This window comes from Hippoglossus stenolepis, chromosome 12, assembly GCF_022539355.2.
Source record: "Hippoglossus stenolepis isolate QCI-W04-F060 chromosome 12, HSTE1.2, whole genome shotgun sequence".
In the NCBI taxonomy this organism is placed as follows: Eukaryota; Metazoa; Chordata; class Actinopteri; order Pleuronectiformes; family Pleuronectidae; genus Hippoglossus; species Hippoglossus stenolepis.
The window spans coordinates 14796516-14814455 of record NC_061494.1 but is presented as its reverse complement, the minus strand read 5'-3'; the positions used below and the strand labels follow the sequence as shown (position 1 = coordinate 14814455).

General features: G+C 42.1%; 3 protein-coding genes across 4 annotated transcripts in view; 2 read left to right on the top strand and 1 right to left on the bottom strand.

The window, feature by feature from the left end:
* The first annotated feature begins 81 nt into the window (after nt 1–81).
* On the top strand, nt 82–5240 carry sar1ab (secretion associated, Ras related GTPase 1Ab). Its single transcript, XM_035172778.2, has 7 exons — nt 82–195; nt 1119–1189; nt 1861–1980; nt 2079–2144; nt 2223–2326; nt 2423–2554; nt 4014–5240. Exons 2-7 carry the CDS (start codon nt 1132–1134, stop codon nt 4128–4130), a joined length of 597 nt encoding a protein of 198 aa, XP_035028669.1. The 5' UTR covers nt 82–195; nt 1119–1131; the 3' UTR covers nt 4131–5240.
* A 597-nt stretch (nt 5241–5837) lies between these two features.
* On the top strand, nt 5838–8769 carry tysnd1 (trypsin like peroxisomal matrix peptidase 1). The gene is made up of 4 exons (XM_035171693.2): nt 5838–7164; nt 7589–7719; nt 7854–8039; nt 8235–8769. The coding sequence occupies exons 1-4, from the start codon at nt 6065–6067 to the stop codon at nt 8435–8437; spliced, it is 1620 nt and encodes a 539-aa protein (XP_035027584.2). The 5' UTR covers nt 5838–6064; the 3' UTR covers nt 8438–8769.
* A 2389-nt stretch (nt 8770–11158) lies between these two features.
* The window catches only part of spock2 (SPARC (osteonectin), cwcv and kazal like domains proteoglycan 2), a 28785-nt gene continuing 22003 nt past the window's right edge, over nt 11159–17940 (bottom strand). For both annotated transcript variants that reach the window (XM_035173526.2, XM_035173527.2), the window contains 6 exons: nt 16330–16438; nt 15636–15770; nt 14298–14516; nt 13769–13831; nt 12670–12801; nt 11159–12138 (listed from right to left, as the gene is read on the bottom strand). In XM_035173526.2, coding sequence (XP_035029417.1) covers nt 11993–12138; nt 12670–12801; nt 13769–13831; nt 14298–14516; nt 15636–15770; nt 16330–16438 — 804 coding nt within the window. In that variant the 3' untranslated portion in view covers nt 11159–11992. The remainder of the gene's footprint in view (nt 12139–12669; nt 12802–13768; nt 13832–14297; nt 14517–15635; nt 15771–16329; nt 16439–17940) is intronic.

Here is a 17940-nt window from a genome sequence, read left to right as displayed (position 1 = left end):
AAAACATATAACAGACTTAAACAAATAATACACAAACTAATAACAAGTGAGACAGGCAGGGCCCCGCCCCCTCCGCATTACTCAGTGTGACGTGTTTCCGGTGTCCTGTCAAAGTTGCGGGCTCCGTGTCAGTGGACTGGACAGACTCACCGACCAAAAGCCTACAACAGACCGAGGACCAACAACTTCACCCAGGTAATAAAACCACAGATTTACGTGTTTAGTATTTGTAGCCTTGTTGAACCTCCTCCCCTCTGTTATAAAGTTATGAACTTATAAAGTTGTCTCTGTGGAACCAGGCTGCTGCTTGTTGTTTACCACTTTTATCATGTTTTACCGAAGTGAGGCAACAGTCACAGGGAAACACAGGAATCCTCGTTCAACAGCCTGGCGTGGTTTTTTAAGTTGTTATTCATGGTACGTGTTTTAGAGAATTGGTTTCAAATTTGCGTGAAAACTTGCGGCCACTTATTACATGACTGTGTTCTGTGGATTTGACCAATGACTTAAATGTCATATTTTTCACATGGAGTCTGGTGTGTTCAGTTGAAATAATATCCTCAAGCCTTAGTCACTGGAGGCCTCACTAGTAAAGCACTTCAAGTTCCACATAGTGACAGGTGTGTGTGTGTGTGAGAGGGAAGCTGGGGGTAACAGATCAAGTGTCCTTGCCACAACCTGTCGTATAAATAGTCAGAAGAAGATCAGATGTGACTCAGTGAGGCAACTCGCTAAATAAACCAGCATTTAATAAAATCATTTAAAAGCCTGTTGGCTGTTTAGTCTGTCCCTCTTTTTTCCTTTTGTACTTTAGAGCTTGTGTGATTACACAAAGTTTACACATACCACCAGAGTAATCCAGGGTTAGGAATAATGATCAACAATGGGCTTCAGTGCTTGAATCTGTAATGAAACCGAGTCCTTTTGCAATAGTTGGTTAAGATTCTTGGCTCATTTGTCAGTGTGAGCTGTGTTGTTATCTGGAGCATGATCTGATGGTCATGCTCTGACAGCAGATTAAACATGAACTAATCACTGACTGATACCTCGTGTGTACATTGCTGTGGTCTTCTTCTTTGATGTGACATAATGATTAATTTCAGTTTTCTGTATTGCAGGCAGTCAACAGACATGTCTTTTATATTTGACTGGATCTACAGGGGCTTCAGCAGCGTCTTACAACTATTAGGTAGAGTATTGAATGGTGCAACTTTAACACAACAACTTTTAAAAATCCAAAATAACTTCAAGTTTCTCATCCAGTCCTCACAACATTGTGCTATTTGACCTTATCCCCTTCCAACAACACCTTAACCCTATTTTGGAACAAATACAAAATATACAAATTAAAATGGCTGAACCTCATTGTTTTTTTACGTAAATAAAATAAATAAATAAGTGTAAAAATATGACGTGTGACAGAGAAAGACGAGAGTTCTGCCAAACACAAAAATATTTTTTCAGTCCAATTAAGTGCTAGTGTCCTTGTCAGCACAGTTCAAGGATATTATAGGTTTACATACATGTTTATCTCAATATCTAATCTGTATTAATAGATTGAATATGTGAATATACAGAATCTTAAAATGAAGGATGAGATTTTGTGGTGGGAAACAAAATCAATCACGTTTGAGCAGGCTGTTGCATGCAGGTAAACAGTCCGTGTGAAGAGGAAGTACACATTGAGTGAAATGCATCGCCTAGTCTAGTTACACAGATGTACCGTAACTTCCTGAATATTACAAAAAATACAATTTTTGGTGTTTGTAATGACTGTGGCGAAGATAGACTGATAACACAAGTTTGCAATGAGGTTACATTAAATTCACATAATTGAGTTTCTCATATTTTTACTCTTAGGGTTGTACAGGAAGAGTGGCAAGCTGGTGTTCCTCGGACTAGACAACGCTGGAAAAACAACGCTCCTGCACATGCTCCGAGATGACCGACTAGGGCAGCACGTGCCCACGCTACATCCAAGTACATCCAGCAATTTGACCTGTTGTCAGTTCAGCATTCAGCCTTGTGTTCGTTGCTGCCCTGCTTATCTAAAGTCAGTGCTTCCCCTCTGTCCGCAGCATCTGAGGAGTTGACCATCGCCGGAATGACCTTTACGACGTTTGACCTTGGAGGTCACACACAAGGTATAGCACTGAAGCAAGAATCTGTTTGAGTCGCCTCTCAAGTGTTACATGAATAATGAGACTGTTTTGCCCACACAGCAAGAAGGATCTGGAAGAACTACCTCCCGGCCATAAATGGTATTGTCTACATGGTGGATTGCGCTGATCATGAGCGACTAGTAGAGGCTAAGATTGAGCTTGATGTAAGTATATTGATGTTACATGACACACAACACACCCTGTTATAGCTTTCACTGGAGCGATCTGCTCACTGATCACATGACCCCTCTCGTGTGAAGGCCCTGTTAACAGATGAAACCATCTACAACGTACCGGTTCTCATTCTGGGGAATAAGATAGACCGTCCAGAGGCCGTCAGTGAAGACGGACTGAGGGGCATGTTTGGTCTTCATGGACACACGACTGGGAAGGTATTGCACACATTCATAGACTGACTAAAATAAGGCTAAAAATGGACGTAGACTCTGGGAAGTGAGGCCAATGCAGGAGTGCCTGATGCCTGTATTACCTAGAATTACCAGCAGAGGACTCCACTTGTTGCAAAAAGAAATCACTCTTTGAGAAAATGAATCAGGAACATTTTCACATGGACTTTATGGTCTCAATCACTAGTTTCAATTCTTCCTAAATGCAACATGATGTTCACTTTGTAAATTATGGTCCCATTTAGCTTAATATAGCATGGATACCACGTGATTGACAGCTAGGATTGTCCAATGGGTGCAGGTCACAGGTGTAGGTGGGCGTCCTTAAACCCTCAGTCAGGCTCAAATAGGGTAATTTTTGGTTTCAAATGACCGAGATGGCACTGCCCAAAATGCCAAATTCGAGGTTTAATAGTGACAAACTTATAGGCTTATGTTTTCTACTTTGTACCCTGTTATTGCATCCATCTGTGTGCTGAAAAGTTGTAGAAACAGTACAACTGCACATTTGCTTTAGTCACAGAAAATCTCCTTCCTGTGCTTTAATATTAGCACATTATCATCCATGCGTGGTTGTTCAAGGGTGTTGTCACTGTATAATGGCAACAGTGATCTTCACATATCTCACAAGGCCAGACCTACCTTGCTTTCAGTGTTACTGCACCCATAGTTGTTCTGAGACAGTTCAAAATTCTATGTTGCTTGAATTTCTAATTCAAAATCTGAATCGCCAAGGGCAGATAAAAATGAGCTCAGATCACCGCCGCTGCTGTTAAACACAGTGGCAGTGGGGGGCGCAGTCTGCTGTTGAGAAGCGCTACCTGTGTTATGCAGATTTTTCATTGTTAGTGTAAATCTCCTCAAGCACCTGCTGTTTTTTGGCAGAGGAGCCGGAAAAGAGAGCGAAAGGAAGCAGGATTTTATAGTGAGCCATTACAAAGGTCTGTCTCAGTGATCCACTGCTCCACAAATACAAACCATATATGCTTCAATCTCTGTTTGCAGAGAGTTGGAGGTTTTTGTACATGTTCAGGGTCCAAGGAAAAGGATGCTGAAATGATTTTTATTGTCATTTAATACAGACATACATTACGCACTACATACATGACAATATGATACAAAACATAACTGCACATCCAATAAAATAATAAATAAACAAGCAGACATACACATTAACAAAGTTACATTTTACAGGATCCTTTAAATAATTCAAAAATAATTCGATTTACAATACCAATATAAAAAAAATGGATTTCAAATAGTTCTTGATTCAGCTTATAAAATAAATGTTTTACCCAGCAAAGATAACTGTATTTATTATCTGGGGATAACTTTCAACCCGGACATAATGTTTGAAGATGTAAGATTGAAGTAATGATGCTGAAATGTTTGTGTCGTGAATTCAAATCGGTGCTTTTCGATGTGTTTTTCTTTTTCCTTTCAGGGCAAAGTGTCCCTGAAGGAGCTGAATCTGAGGCCAATGGAGGTTTTCATGTGCAGCGTTCTGAAGAGACAAGGATATGGAGAGGGTTTCCGCTGGCTCTCTCAGTATATCGACTGATTCACATTCAGATTTACCACGCTGCCTGTGCGTACAAAAACATGTTCCACACCAAACTACCTGCCACAGAGAGATATGATAGACTGTATTTATAATTTTTGACTGTGCCAGTAGGATATTTGTTTCAGGTCGTGTTTTTAATGTCTATTTGTCTTATCAATCATAGCACAGCAAGTCTAAGACGAGTTAAAAATGCTGTGGGTTTCACCTTCACTTAAAGCCTGTAGGAAATGTAGTCTGCAGTATAGGACATGTCCTCGCCATGAACCAGCTTCTAACCCGGGTTTATTTTTAAGTGCTGGTGTTGACCTACAGTGAAGGTCATTCAGGATAACATTCTGGGGCTTGGACTTACTCTTCCTTGATTGAGAATTAAAAAAAAACCTGTGTGGTAACATAGATGATTAGCAGAGATAAAACATTACATATTCATTTTGATTCAGTTTCAACCAAATGGGAATCTTGAAATACAATACAGTTTTCCCAGAACAGAAAAAGTTATCATGGAAAGTTCTGCAGTGATTCGGTGCAATATTTGTTAATGAGAAAAGTGCCAATACCGTAGCCTGCTACCTCCAAAGCTGAAATTTGATGCTGATTGCATGTTTTTTTTTAATTCAATGAAGATGTTTACCACTACAGGCCAATTTTACAAATGTGACCATAAGTGCATTAACTGACTTTTTGCTGTGAGGAGCTTCATTAAACAGATGCAATAATTGCAGAATGTGTTTACTGCATGAGCGCAGCCAGATGATGAAACACACTCCTACTTGTCATCCTACCTGTTTTCACGACGGTTACTTGCTGTGACGCAACTCGGGTACTTTGTGATTAGTTGCTGCTCATGACCTGCAGTGATATTATGAGAGTACTTGGGTAGTGTTAAAAATACGGCACGCAAAATGCTATGCATGAATATCCAGTTGGTGCAATACTATACATTATTTTGTATATAAGCTGTTATTTATATTTTGCAATATGATGGGCTTTCCGTATTATTATTAAGCACTGAACTCTAAAGTTATACATCTGTTACAAAAGGCAGGTTATATTGTTTTTGAACACTTGCGAAGTTTGAGCAAAATAAATATTTTTGACGAGTTTAAATCTTTGTTGTATGACTCATTTTTATATTATGTTGAATGGGCATTGTTTGATATAAGTAATTACAAACATTATTAACCACACTTATACCAATATTATATATTGTAATCATCATTGATAATACTAATAGTTATTTTTGTTTAGAGCATCAAACAATGGTCAAAGACATTCCATATGTAAAAGAATAGAGAATTTAGATAAAAGCAAATCACTAGAAATGTAAAATACACATAATGAATCACATTTTAAATAATAAAAATAATAATAGAAGAAGAACTTATTTATTATTACTAAGATCAAACAGGTTTTTGGATGATATCTTGTTCCAATAATAAAATGCTACATAATTACTCCATTTCCACATATTATTGTAAAAAGTGAGCGAAGGTCCAAATATAACTTTAATAAAATAACAACCCAAATATTACAGTCTTCGGTAAAGTAATGAAATTAACACTAATCTTCTATTATCAGTAATAATATCAGAGGAACATATTGAGACGCTGTGTTGCAAGACATTAGTCCTGCCTCCTCGCTTTCTATTGGCTCGGACCTGTTCGTGTTTGCATTCCGACCAATCACGTTGAGCAGCGGATGTCGTTCATTTCCGTGCACCAATGAGAGACAACCAGGAAGTCAGAAAACGGAAATAGAGTTCTTTAAACCCGAACTAAAAGAAACATAACAGTTAAAAGTCGTCGGTGTGTGTTTGCTGTGTTTACTCAACATGACAGCTTGTTTCCTGGCCTCTCCACCGGCTGTTAGCTGCCTTTAAAGTGCTGCTTTTATCGGTGTTTTCTTGTAAACTCCGCCTGGGCCGGTGAAGCATGGAGCTGCAGGAGGTGGAGAGGCGCTGCTGTGTGGTCAAAGTGTCCCGAGCTTCCTCAGAGAAGAAACCCGTCAGCTGCAGCGGAGTTATCGTCCACCACCAAACCGGAACCGTGATATGTACCGGCCTCCCGTTTTCACGTTTCATCGCCGACAAAGAGCGCTTCTCCTCGGCCGGTGAGTCCAGCTTCCTGCCCCCGCGCAGCTTGACTGACAAACTGAGAATCCGCGTCAGCTTCTCCCCTCAGCGAGACGCGGACACCGGCCGAGACCAGCTCACACCCGCCCGGTCCAAGCCCACGCGTCAGCGGGAGGTCCCCGCCCGGCTGCTGCTGCTGGTGAACTGCCTGGAGTTCAGACGAGCTTTCCGGGCTGTCTTCCAGGATGCTGACCGGTGGCGTTTCCATGGCGACGAGGAGCAGGAGGATCAGGAGGATGAGGAGGATGCGGAGCTGATGAGGGATGCTCACTTCCTCAGCTGGTTCGCTGTGCTCCAGACAGGTGAGGTCGGAAGCAGCCCGTACTCAGCGGGGAGCGTCCCCTGGCAGAGCAGCTCATCCCTCCTGAAGGGCAGCCCAGTGCTCGCCTGTGGTTCGCCGTTCGGCTCCCTCTGCCTGGACCTCTTCATCAGCACCCTCAGCAGAGGCATCGTCAGCAACCTCGCCGGAGAGGACAACGCCGTCATCCTCACAGACGCCCGCTGTTTGCCAGGCACAGAGGGTGGAGGCTTGTTTTCGGTGGAGGGCGCAGACGACGTGCGTCTCGTCGGGCTGATAGTGTCTCCGTTTGGCTGGAAGGCCAACGAGTGGATAGGCCTGTCCCTGGTCTGCTCTGTCCACTTGATCTTCAGGAACATCATTAGCTGCACGAGCACTAAAGATCCACTCCGAGATGTCTGGCTCCGTCCGGGAGAGTCCGACCTCCACATGTCCACCACAGCCCACGAGTCAAAGGCTGGGAAATACCCGACTGTGTGCTATGTGGACAGTGGCGAGTTGTGGGGCTCAGGGGTTGTTGTCTCCCCTCATCTGGTTTTAACCTGCCGGCATGTGGTCAACGGGAAGTCGACAGTCAACCTGAAGTTCCATCACAGGGGCAGGTGACGGCACATTCACTGTCCTCATGAACATGTCCATCCCTCTCTGAACGGGAAGGGATTTGATTCAGAAAGAAGTGAAAATGAATCAGGAGACACGTTAAGATATTTTAAAGGAACATTTTCACAGCAACACTTTGGCTGTTTACCTCAATGATTTCAGCTATTGTTAAAAGTTAACTCTTAGATCTGTATTTGTCCTTCAATGACATTTGAAAAGAAAACCAAACCTTATTTACATTTTATGGTTCTGGAAGCCCTTTAATTAGTACATGGACTTTGGTGACCTTCATGTTAATTACAACCAACTTCAAACTGACTTTAGGTTTAAAGTTTAATTTAAAACGCCTTTTTTTGTCAACCTGTAATATTTCTGATTATTGTTTGTACTTATTCTGGATTTCAAAGTGAATTTTCTCTTTCACAGAGTCCGTAATGTTGTGGGGGGTGTGCTGTTTTCCACGAAAGCGTCTTCACCCTATGATCTGGCTTTAGTGGAGCTCAGAGACTCTGTCCCAGAGACTGCGGTCCCTCAAATGGCTCAGAGTTTCAACCCAGGTTTGATTTCATTTGTTGGGTGGAATCATTTATTTAGAATTGCACCTTGCTTCATATTTAGCATCAGAAGAGATCTATCTCCGTTTCTTTACAGTTACAAGAGTGATTCATCAGTTGGGTTTGTCTGCCTGCAGGTGAATCTGTAGTTGTGGTGGGATATGGTGGGTTAGGTCAACGCTGCGGTCCGTCCCTGACTGGTGGGGTCCTCTCCAAAGCCATTAGCTGGAAATCCCAGCCTGTAATGCTTCAGACCACTTGTGCAGTACAAGCAGGGGCCAGTGGGGGTGCTGTAGTGCGGAAACACTCAGGAGAGCTGCTTGGTAAGAAACCGCCTGCAACAAAATCCTGTATTCCTTTTGATCAGTGGGGGGCATATGATGACCACAGGAGAAACTGAACCCGCGCACCACACAAGAGTTGGGGGGTAAAAAGCCGCTATGCACAACAGACTGCTGTCCCTGCATTGCTGTATCTGCAGTTTTATCACAGTGTAATGAATATCTGCTGTTCTGCAGGCATTGTGTCCAGCAACACCAGGGACCTGGCTGCCAAAGTGACTTACCCACACCTCAACTTCAGCATCCCGGTGACTGTTTTCCAGAGACTGGTGCAGCGTTTTCAACAGACAAAGGACGTTAATATGTTCAGGATGTTGGACACCGCAGAGAAAGAAGTCAGGAGGGTGTGGAGACTACAAGGTGCTCCAAGCAAACTATAACTGAGACACCCTCAGATATGCTAGAGAGAATAGCTGGATCTTTCAATTAAAATTTACTTACATGTAAAATCACTTTAGACAGTCAAATTAAAATTATGTGCGTTTTTTTAAAACAAAACTTAAAATACATAAATTTGACTTTTTACACCTTGATTTGTTGCAAAGTCACAGATCATAAAGAATAAATGCAAATAATGAATTCCTAATGTTGATATGATCAATATTAAAAACACCAGACATAATGTATAACAGCCAAATTACAATAACTTTAATACCTGTAGCGATTGTTTATTTGTACAGTAATTAAATTAATAAAGTCATTTATTTGTGTAGCATTCAGTGTGTATTTCTGAACACGACATACACATGGACATAAATAGAGTTGGAGTAAAGGCCCATACTACCCATACCTCTCCAGAATATTATATAAAATGAATGTGTGAATCTAACACATGTGAGCCTTAGTTATTTTACAGCATCAAGAAATGCATCAGTATGTGTTAAGATTTACATCTGGCTCTCTTCCATATGGCTGGTTTTCAGCGAGCGGGAGGAATATTCAGCACAACAAGCTGACAGGTTGCTGAAAATGATTGGTCCCTTTGGGTAGCCACAGGACTTACTGTCAGTATCAGGCATTCAGACATCTGTTGGCAGGTATACCCACTCGAAGCTATAACACATTTAAGGTTTCACCCACTGGGACACCACCAATAATGATTTTCATTATCATAGAAACGTGAAACTGAGAAGTGACATTTCAGAGGATCGGCGACTGTCAGGTTTTTTGAGCTCCAGCGGATGCTCATAACACACTGTAAGGTTTTTATTTCACTGTTCCCAGACTGAATAGTTTTTAGCGGAGAGTCTAGAGCAATGTCCCGAGGAGGCTGAGGAGTTTTCTATAGGCATTGTGCTTTTAGAAGTGCTGATATGCAGACCTGAGCCTGTATCTCGTTTCTGCTGGTTTCCCGTAGCATTAAGATACTCGCCACTGCAGAGAGAGGTGAGGCAAGAGGAGAGAGCCAACAATAAGGTCTGCTCCTCTGAGAGAGGCACTGAGAGGAGATTAATGGCTTTGAAATGGGACCTCATGAGAATTAAAACAAGTCTTTAAAGGATGGGCTGCTTACACGTGCATTATAACATTCAGTTCAGAAAAATACAAATTTGCAGTGTAGGTTATTTTAAAGTTTTTTTTACACTGACAACTAGAAATTAACAATCAATCAAATTTGTATATCCCATATTCTCAAATCACAATTTGCCTCATGGGGTTTAACAATCCTCTGTCCTTAGTCCTCAACTACAGATAATGTGGATTAGTCTTAAACAAAATGAATCGACTAAATATCTACAATAAGTACAGTATATTTAAGAATCAATGTTTTAAAAATTATTAAAATGAGAAAAAAAGCATTTTCTCTGTAGACAAAACTGCCTTTGTTCATGTCGTACATCATCATGAGTAACTGCACGTGGAAACTAAGGGGTAGTTGTGTAGTGATGATGGAAGATGTGGTAATTACAGTTCAACCAACGTACTTCATCAGTGCTGGTGCATCCATGTGAAACAAGAAATACTGGTGCAGGTCACAAACAGTGTGTTAGTTTGTTCACCAGAGAACAAGCTGGCAAGAGATGCCAATCTCATGGTTGTGGAAGGGAAATATCAGGAACCACTAAAGTCAGAAGGCTTCATCCTCTGAACACCATTAGTTCATGACAAGGTGTCAGTACGATATTTCAGGCTGAACCAAAGGGATTGACCGAATGACATTGACATGACCAAGCCATATGGTTAACATATAAAAACATTGGCCAGTATATATTTTTTATCATAAACCCTTGCAATATGTTATTTTTTAATTAAGGATAACTTAAATTTATCATTACAGAATTAATATTGTGTTATTACAGATAATACTGTCTCAGAGTTGTAATCACTCTGTTGCCATTTAACCTTTCAGCTTGTGCCAAAAAAATCCTCTTTGTCTAATATTTTGATTTATGACAAAACACCTGAATTGCCGTCAGTCTGAGCTGAATAGTTTTGTGTTAATAGGAATTATTAGCAAGCCAACAGGCTAAACCATAGACTGTATATAAAGGTAGATCCTCTCAAGACGATACATGTGCCGACCACGAGTCAATCTCAGCTGTCAATCATGATGTTTCACCCCATTTCATTGGCTAAGAATAACTGATTAAGACCAAACCTACTGGAAAAATAAACGCTTGGACAAACTACATCAGTTTGATAAGAAAAACCTAAATTACGTAATATTGAGGAGCGGGATTTATGATCTATACTGCAGCCAGCAGGGGGCGATCTAGGTGGTTTGGTCTTTGCTTTTGAGGGTGTCCATCTTTAAAAACTGTCTAAAAGCTAAAAACTAAGATGGTGGAAACAATAAATGTTAAACATTAGCTGGGTCGCATGTTGTCGTAGCATTTACATCAAATGCCATTAATCTTGTGGGAGCTATCAATATCACAGTCAAAAACACAATACAAACTTCTAATGATTTGATATACCAATATAGGTCAGTGCTTCATTATTCAAAATTATTGTCCAACTATTGAAAAATCTCTTTCACTTGTGTATGTTACACAAAAGAATACATCAAGGTACATATTCAATAAAATAGCTGTATGGTCTAAACTTTCATTATAGTGCTAAAATCTGTCAGTAAATAAGAAAGAGCACAGATGCAGAAGTATGGTGGCCTGCTGGACCACAAAGACCAGTTTATTTAATTTGATTTTTTTTATTAAACACAATAATTGTTCCACATTATGATACGATGTACACTTGTCAACTGAGCAGTACGTTCTGCTCGTCTTTCAAGGCGTTGATAACGGGACTAATAGGTGACAATCTGTCTTCTGATACACACATTATATACAAGCTAAAGAGTGATGCGTGAGAAACTTCTCCTTAATAAGTCATGGATGAGACAGAGCACTACTGTCACATGAGCCAAAGCGTATGACGTGTAAACAGTAAAGTCAAAAAGGTGCTTTTCTGTTTTCTAATGTTGCCTCTTTTTCTCCTTTTCACTGCTTTCCTGCCTAAAACCAAAAACTGGTTGTGTAGATTGTGTTAATTTGCAAAAAGAGGCCACTTTAGAATACTGAAATGCACCTGATCTTTATCAAATTTTTTATGCAACCACATGACAAGCACCTGCAGCTGCTTAGAGTCTCCGTAATGCATCAGCTAAAAACTGCTCAAAGATAGTTAAAAGGACAAACAACAGAAGAAAACAAAGATTCACAAGTATGAGGGACAAAATTCTTGACTCCAGACCCCAACATTTCTAAATAGCAATATTTCCCCCTTCCCCTGCCCAGTTAAAGAACATCCTGCAACATTAAATACACCCATTACCTCCCATAACATATGCATATTCCCTCTCCCGACCCACGCGACCCTCATAAGCCAGTGTTGTTCTGAGTGCGAGACCTTCACCATGTCCATCTCTTTGCAGGATCTCCGTGCGAGTGTGTGTGTCTGTGTGTTTGGAACAATCAAGACGCCTGGTTGGCCCTTTACCAGATATATCCCCCATCATCCACCTCTCCCACCTCCCCTTCTTCCTCTTCAGCCTCCTCTGCAGTCTCCTCCGCTCCTTTCTCCTCCTCATCCTCCCATCCGACGCCGCTGCCAAAGTCACCTGAATACGCCATTTCATTATCTGTGGAAAGATGGATGACAACATGCAGGGCAAGGGGGGGGTACACAGGGAGATTGAATTATCCACTGTGGTCAGCATGTCTTCCTGAGAACTCTGATGCAGCCCCTCTCTCTACCAATTAAAAATGCTAAAATCAATTTAAAAACACTGACTGCAGGAGCAAAAAGGGGGCATATGTTTGACTTTGTCTGGATTTTAATAGCTAATTCTAAACCATGCCAGGGGACCCATTTCTATCAGGCGAAGGTTCAGTCCAAGCCATCCTCATTTATCTTGAAAGACTTTTCTCACAGCGACAAGCAGCGCTGTAGAATGCAAATGACTCCGGACACATGAATGTGGCACTGGTCTCTGCACTGAGTTATGTGGCAGTGGGCCTCAGTCCTTCAACATAAAGGCAGCCTTGTGCAAAATGCATGTGCAGAAGCGGGATGATCCACAGCAGAGCGTGTTTTTTTTTTTTTTGCTACATCCAGCTTTCAGGTTCAATTATAATACTGTATACTGACAGCTGAGAGCTATTGGATTTACCGCAGTCTGGCTTCCCACGAATCCTAGATCCGGCGACTTCTCCTCCGTTCTGGCCAACACACCAGCACTCTCCCCTGTCACACTGCTGCTTCCTGTAGTAGCCGTCTTCGTCGCAGCTAGGGATGAATCGGCCTGGCATTTGCACGTGCACACACACACACACACACACACACACACACACACACACACACACACACACACACACACACACACACACATTAATAAATATGAGTCAGGTATGGTAAAGCGGCCCTGACCTTACATACTATAATCGTTCCAAACCCCAGTGAAGGCAAAAGCAGATAAACACATCCTGCATCATGCCTCATCACACATTGGCAGCCTGCCCGAGTGAGACTGTAATGCATGCGGCAGACAATTCCATATTCTATGAATACAAATATGTTCACGCAGCAAGACAGGGGTGAAGAAGTATTAAGTCAGCACAGTGCAGCATATTGGGGTGATGTGGAGGGGCTGTGGGGGTGGCTGGCTAATCATCACGGAATCAGGGAGGACGCCAGATGGAAAAGTTTTCGATTTCTGATCAGTTGCATGAATATGAATCAAAGAATGTGTCTGCACATAAGAGTGTAGAAGGCCAGGGAAACTGCACTGAGGCCAATCTTAACCTTCACACTCTTGAGAGATGTGTGGATTTGTCACAATGTTAAATTCTTCCGAGTTTATTCTCACAATAGTGCAACACAAATGAGGCCCGGGCAAAACAGAACTGTCTGTCCAGGCTTTCAAGGGAACATCTGAGCGTCGCGCTGGCAGACATGCTCCCCAATCTCTGTGTCCTTGGAGAGTCCTGACTCAGAGCCCAGTCAGCCAGCCAAAATCTGCAGCTCGGACAGGCGTACAAACACACAACTCCAAACACACACACAAGCACATTCTCACACGCTTACACATACATGTAAGACACACTGATGGCTGCTTTCCTTTGCCGTCTGTCAGCCTCAAATTCTAATCCACAAGACTGATCAGGGCCTAATCCCCGCCTCCTGCTTGTCATCTGCTCCACGGAACCCATCAACCAAGAAAGGCCGACACAGTTGAGTTGAAACGCTTTCATGAGAAGTCAGCTACCTACCAAACTTTCTCTTGCCGCCGTCGAGCACTTGGATCCTCTCCAGTTCAGACAGGCAGGGCGGCTCTGAAAAGAACAGAAACATTGTGTTTTACACGTGAAAATAACGGAGGATCTGACGAAAACAATCAAAACTATAAATTCCCCTGTGAGTAATGTGATGACCTCTTGCGCTTTCAATATCAATTCTCATGTATTTCCCTTCGCAGACAGAAAAACTGTACCAGCTGGGGACCCAGACCTAGTTTCTGCTCGGCTGGTTGGCTTACAGGCGCAATCTACTAGAGCTGTGGGAGAACCAGGCTGTCAACAAGCAGCAGGAATGCTTTTAGAGCCCGGCGGTGACCATTTCACCCCGTAGGGGAGCAGGGGGGTGAGCGGGTGACAGACTAGTGCAGGACAGAGGTAGATACACCTGAGGGGCAGTTGAGCTCCTTTAAGTTTAAACGCATTTGCCACGGGGAATATGTCAGCACACAGGCACATGATGTTGTGTGTACTGTATGTGCACGTCCTCCCCCAGGATACTCACTCTCCCTCCAGAAGCAGAGGCACCACTCGGCGGTGGAGACCTTGCCGTCCCTGTAGGAGTCGCAGGAGTTGAAGAAGGGGCGGATGCAGACCTCGTACTTGTCCAGGTTGATGGCCGCCAGCTCGGCCTGGTCCAGGTACAAGTCGTTGTTGGTGTCCAGCTTGGAAAACATCCAGCCTATGGAGTCCTTGCAGCTGGCGCCCAGGCTCCTGTCCAGCACTGCAAACACACAGACAAAAACAAACACTCATTTTGTCATCAGGGGACAGCTGCACAAATGGAAAATGAAACCGTGCTCAGAAATATTTCCTGCTTCCAATCCGAAATTTGTTTTCTAAAAGACATCCTGCAAACTTAAATGTGTTTTTTAAGCTTAAACTAAATGATATGACTGTTTTTTAATGAAACACAGTAATTCTGGGGTTAATATCACATTTATAACTAAATAAACAACATTTATGGGTTGAACAGGGCTCATAAAGCTACTTTCTGTTTCAAACCATTTTGAACCGTGCAGGGTCAATGCTTATGAGTCAACCGTTTGGGACGTCTCTGCATCATGACATTTATATATATTTTAGAAAATGAACATGCTCTAATTACAGGTTGGTGGTCCTCTGCTACCAGCAACCACTTGTGAGTGAGAATCTGGAGAGCAGCGCTCATTTTTTAATCTCTGCTGGAACTAAACCCCTAAACTGCCTAGACGTCCCTGATCCTCTCCTGCCCCTCCACGTCCTCAGACATGTCTGCCTCAGCCCCGGCTGTCTCACACAGACTCTCTTGCGAGGGCTTCTCGCCTCTGGAGTTTCTGCCAAAACTTGTGGGTGAAACTACACTTTAATCATATCACAGGTTTCAACTTAAAAACTATTTATTTCATGAAAACAGCATTAGAAGTGAAATTTAGCATCCGAATGTAAGAATGAATTCAGAATTTACAGTTTATTTTAGACTTGGTGCTCGTCCGGCACTAACTTGAGTCTGACTACATCCTGAGGCTTAGTTCCTGTTGCCCTGAAGCACAGCGATGTACAGAATGTGATGCAATGTTAGCTTCTCCTCTAATTATATTTAAACATGTGATATCCAGCAGTGGGTTGCAGGATCCTTGCAGTGAGAGCAAAAGAAAAGCACGAAAGTGGAAGCTGCACTGTAGCGGAACTGTAATGTTGATTGAGCGAGCAATTTATTCTTGCTTTTACAGTTGTAGTGTGGCAGCAACAACTATTGTTTTCACCGAGGCATGAGACCTAAGACTTGTTTGGACTATTTTTATTGTGTATCTGCAGACGCTGTTACTTCCTCTTAATGGGGTCAGGATTCTTTAGCTCTTACCTGATGTGGTGCTGACTGCGGTGGCTCTGGCCCCGGGCTTGCTGCTGTTGTTCTGCTTGGCGTTGCTCTGCAGCAGCTGGAACCAGTCCCTGAGACGCTCCCCGAGATCAGCCAGATCCTGACCGGTGCAGCTCTCTGTGGAGGCCGCAGAGACAGGAAGGATATGATACTTCTTGCATCCATTTAAGTGGTTGTGATGATTGTCATTGTTCATGACAGACAGAGATAAAGTAGAATGGCACTCAGTAGAGCGCATGCATTACTCTGCCAAGGCCCAACAGTCCTTTCAAATTCAATCAAGCTGCACTAAATTCCACAAACTTATAGAAATCAGTCAATATGATTGTTTTCATCAAGATCCTTGAAGTATTTCCTGGGAAATCAGTGAAAATGTCAAAAAAAAGCCCTGTACCTAAAATGTATCGGGTTCTTCCCTGACCCATACCACATCCTTCCACCAAGTTTTGTGGTAATCCATGCTGTAGATTTGTGTAATCTTGCTCACAAACAAACTAAACTAATTAACCAACAAACAGACAGGGGTGAAAACATAACCTCCTTAGCGTAGGTAATATAGATATATAGATATAATATAAATCGGGAAGCATCTCACAGCAGCGATTACCAGATAATTATTCTCAAATATATTCAACAGGGTTATTTCTTGTAATGGTTGTTATGTGTCTGATCTTACCATGTTTACTTTCGTTGGGCGTGGGGGCAGCGGTTGGACAAGGACACAGACCCAAACACTTCAGGGCGAGCTCCTTCCCTGTAAGACATGCCTGCTGCTCCAGCTTACACTGCAATACAAACCCACACACACACATATGCATTACCACACACACACACACACCCGCGACATCAACAAGGGGACACAAAAGGTGAAGTAAAATGAGTTATTGCCGCAACACACATCAAATATTCATGAGGTGGCCGACTGTACGCCCTAATTCAAATCTGAGAATTGCTCCTGAATGCACTTTCTGACTTCTGCACGCAAGGTCAAGAATAGCGATCCAAAAGACAAAGCATAAATCAATAAACGCCTGGGATTGTGTCACCGTCACCTCACACCCCCGATCGGTCCTGCTGAGGCTGTGGATTACGACTCTTTGTCTTGGCTTTTCTCCCCCGAGAGTCTCTTCACGCTGCTCAGCTCGGAATGTGCGAGGTCTATACCGTTAATGACCCCATATAATGCACAGTAGGTGTAGATTATACTAGCTTCTATATAATAGAAAGTTAACGCTGTGAAGAAATGTGCATATAGTTATACATATGTATTTAAATTCAGATTCTGACAGATATACGTTTGTATAATCTACTTCAATAATAGGTTTTAAGATTATTTAAGTCTTTTTTTATCAACACCTACATTTTAAAGCAGACAGTGCATATGAATCCAAATTCACACATTCATAAATAACTGGAAAAAAGAGGGAAGCACAGATCCACAGCCAATGATTCTCGGCTTCCATTCACACCCAGCGATTATCTCAACCTTTGTTTTCTTCATTACACAAATAAAACTATGGTAAAGGTATTACCTTTTTAAAAGGTATGTTTTAATCTTGAACCTGCACTGATTGTTTTGTCATTTGCAGTTCCTGGTACAACTTGGTAAATGTAGGTCAAATCTTCACTCTCCTTCCTCAGCTCTGTTTTGCTCTCCATCAACTCCTGAGGGAAATCTCTGTTTGTTTTGCTCCTAAATGCTCCACCAGCTGGTTGCTGGGGCTTTGTTCATGAGCAGTGCAGAGCTGGGCAGGTAGAGGACAGTGGGTTAATCAGAGAGTCTTTAGTTGAAAGCAGCTGCCCTGCTCCGAGTGGAAACACTGATGAGAGCAACGAGAGCGAAGCAAAACAAAAACAAAAGATCTGAAAGACACATAGTAATTTGATCTATTATTAAAATAAAAAGATTTGATCAGAGCAACGTTGATATCAAGACAACAGCGGGGTTAAATAAATCAAAAATATCTGGCAGATAGACTGATGATATTATTTTCTTTTGTTTTTACAATTCTGTTTGTTATGAATGTGCTATTTCGAGGGTGGGAGGCTTCACCCAATGCCTCTCAGTTTAATTAATGAAAGATTTTATGTGTGACATTAACTAGTCCTTTTTACCGCGGTAGCCTATATAATTTAATGAAACATAAGAGCTATAAGCCTTGGTGGAACAACTTACATCAATATTACAATATTTATAATATAGGATAGGATATTTGTGTTGATCAACCACAGACTGTATATAAAGATAGATGACAGGTCTCCACTCCAGAGTCTGCGCAGTTCCGAT

Coding starts and splice junctions, on each gene's coding strand:
- sar1ab (XM_035172778.2), top strand. CDS start 1,132: ATGTCTTTTATATTTGACTGGATCTACAGGGGCTTCAGCAGCGTCTTA. Junction 2,145..2,222: donor CCTTGGAGGTCACACACAAG/GTATAGCACTGA, acceptor TTGCCCACACAG/CAAGAAGGATCTGGAAGAAC. Junction 2,555..4,013: donor ATGGACACACGACTGGGAAG/GTATTGCACACA, acceptor TTTTCCTTTCAG/GGCAAAGTGTCCCTGAAGGA.
- tysnd1 (XM_035171693.2), top strand. CDS start 6,065: ATGGAGCTGCAGGAGGTGGAGAGGCGCTGCTGTGTGGTCAAAGTGTCC. Junction 7,720..7,853: donor GGCTCAGAGTTTCAACCCAG/GTTTGATTTCAT, acceptor GTCTGCCTGCAG/GTGAATCTGTAGTTGTGGTG. Junction 8,040..8,234: donor ACACTCAGGAGAGCTGCTTG/GTAAGAAACCGC, acceptor GCTGTTCTGCAG/GCATTGTGTCCAGCAACACC.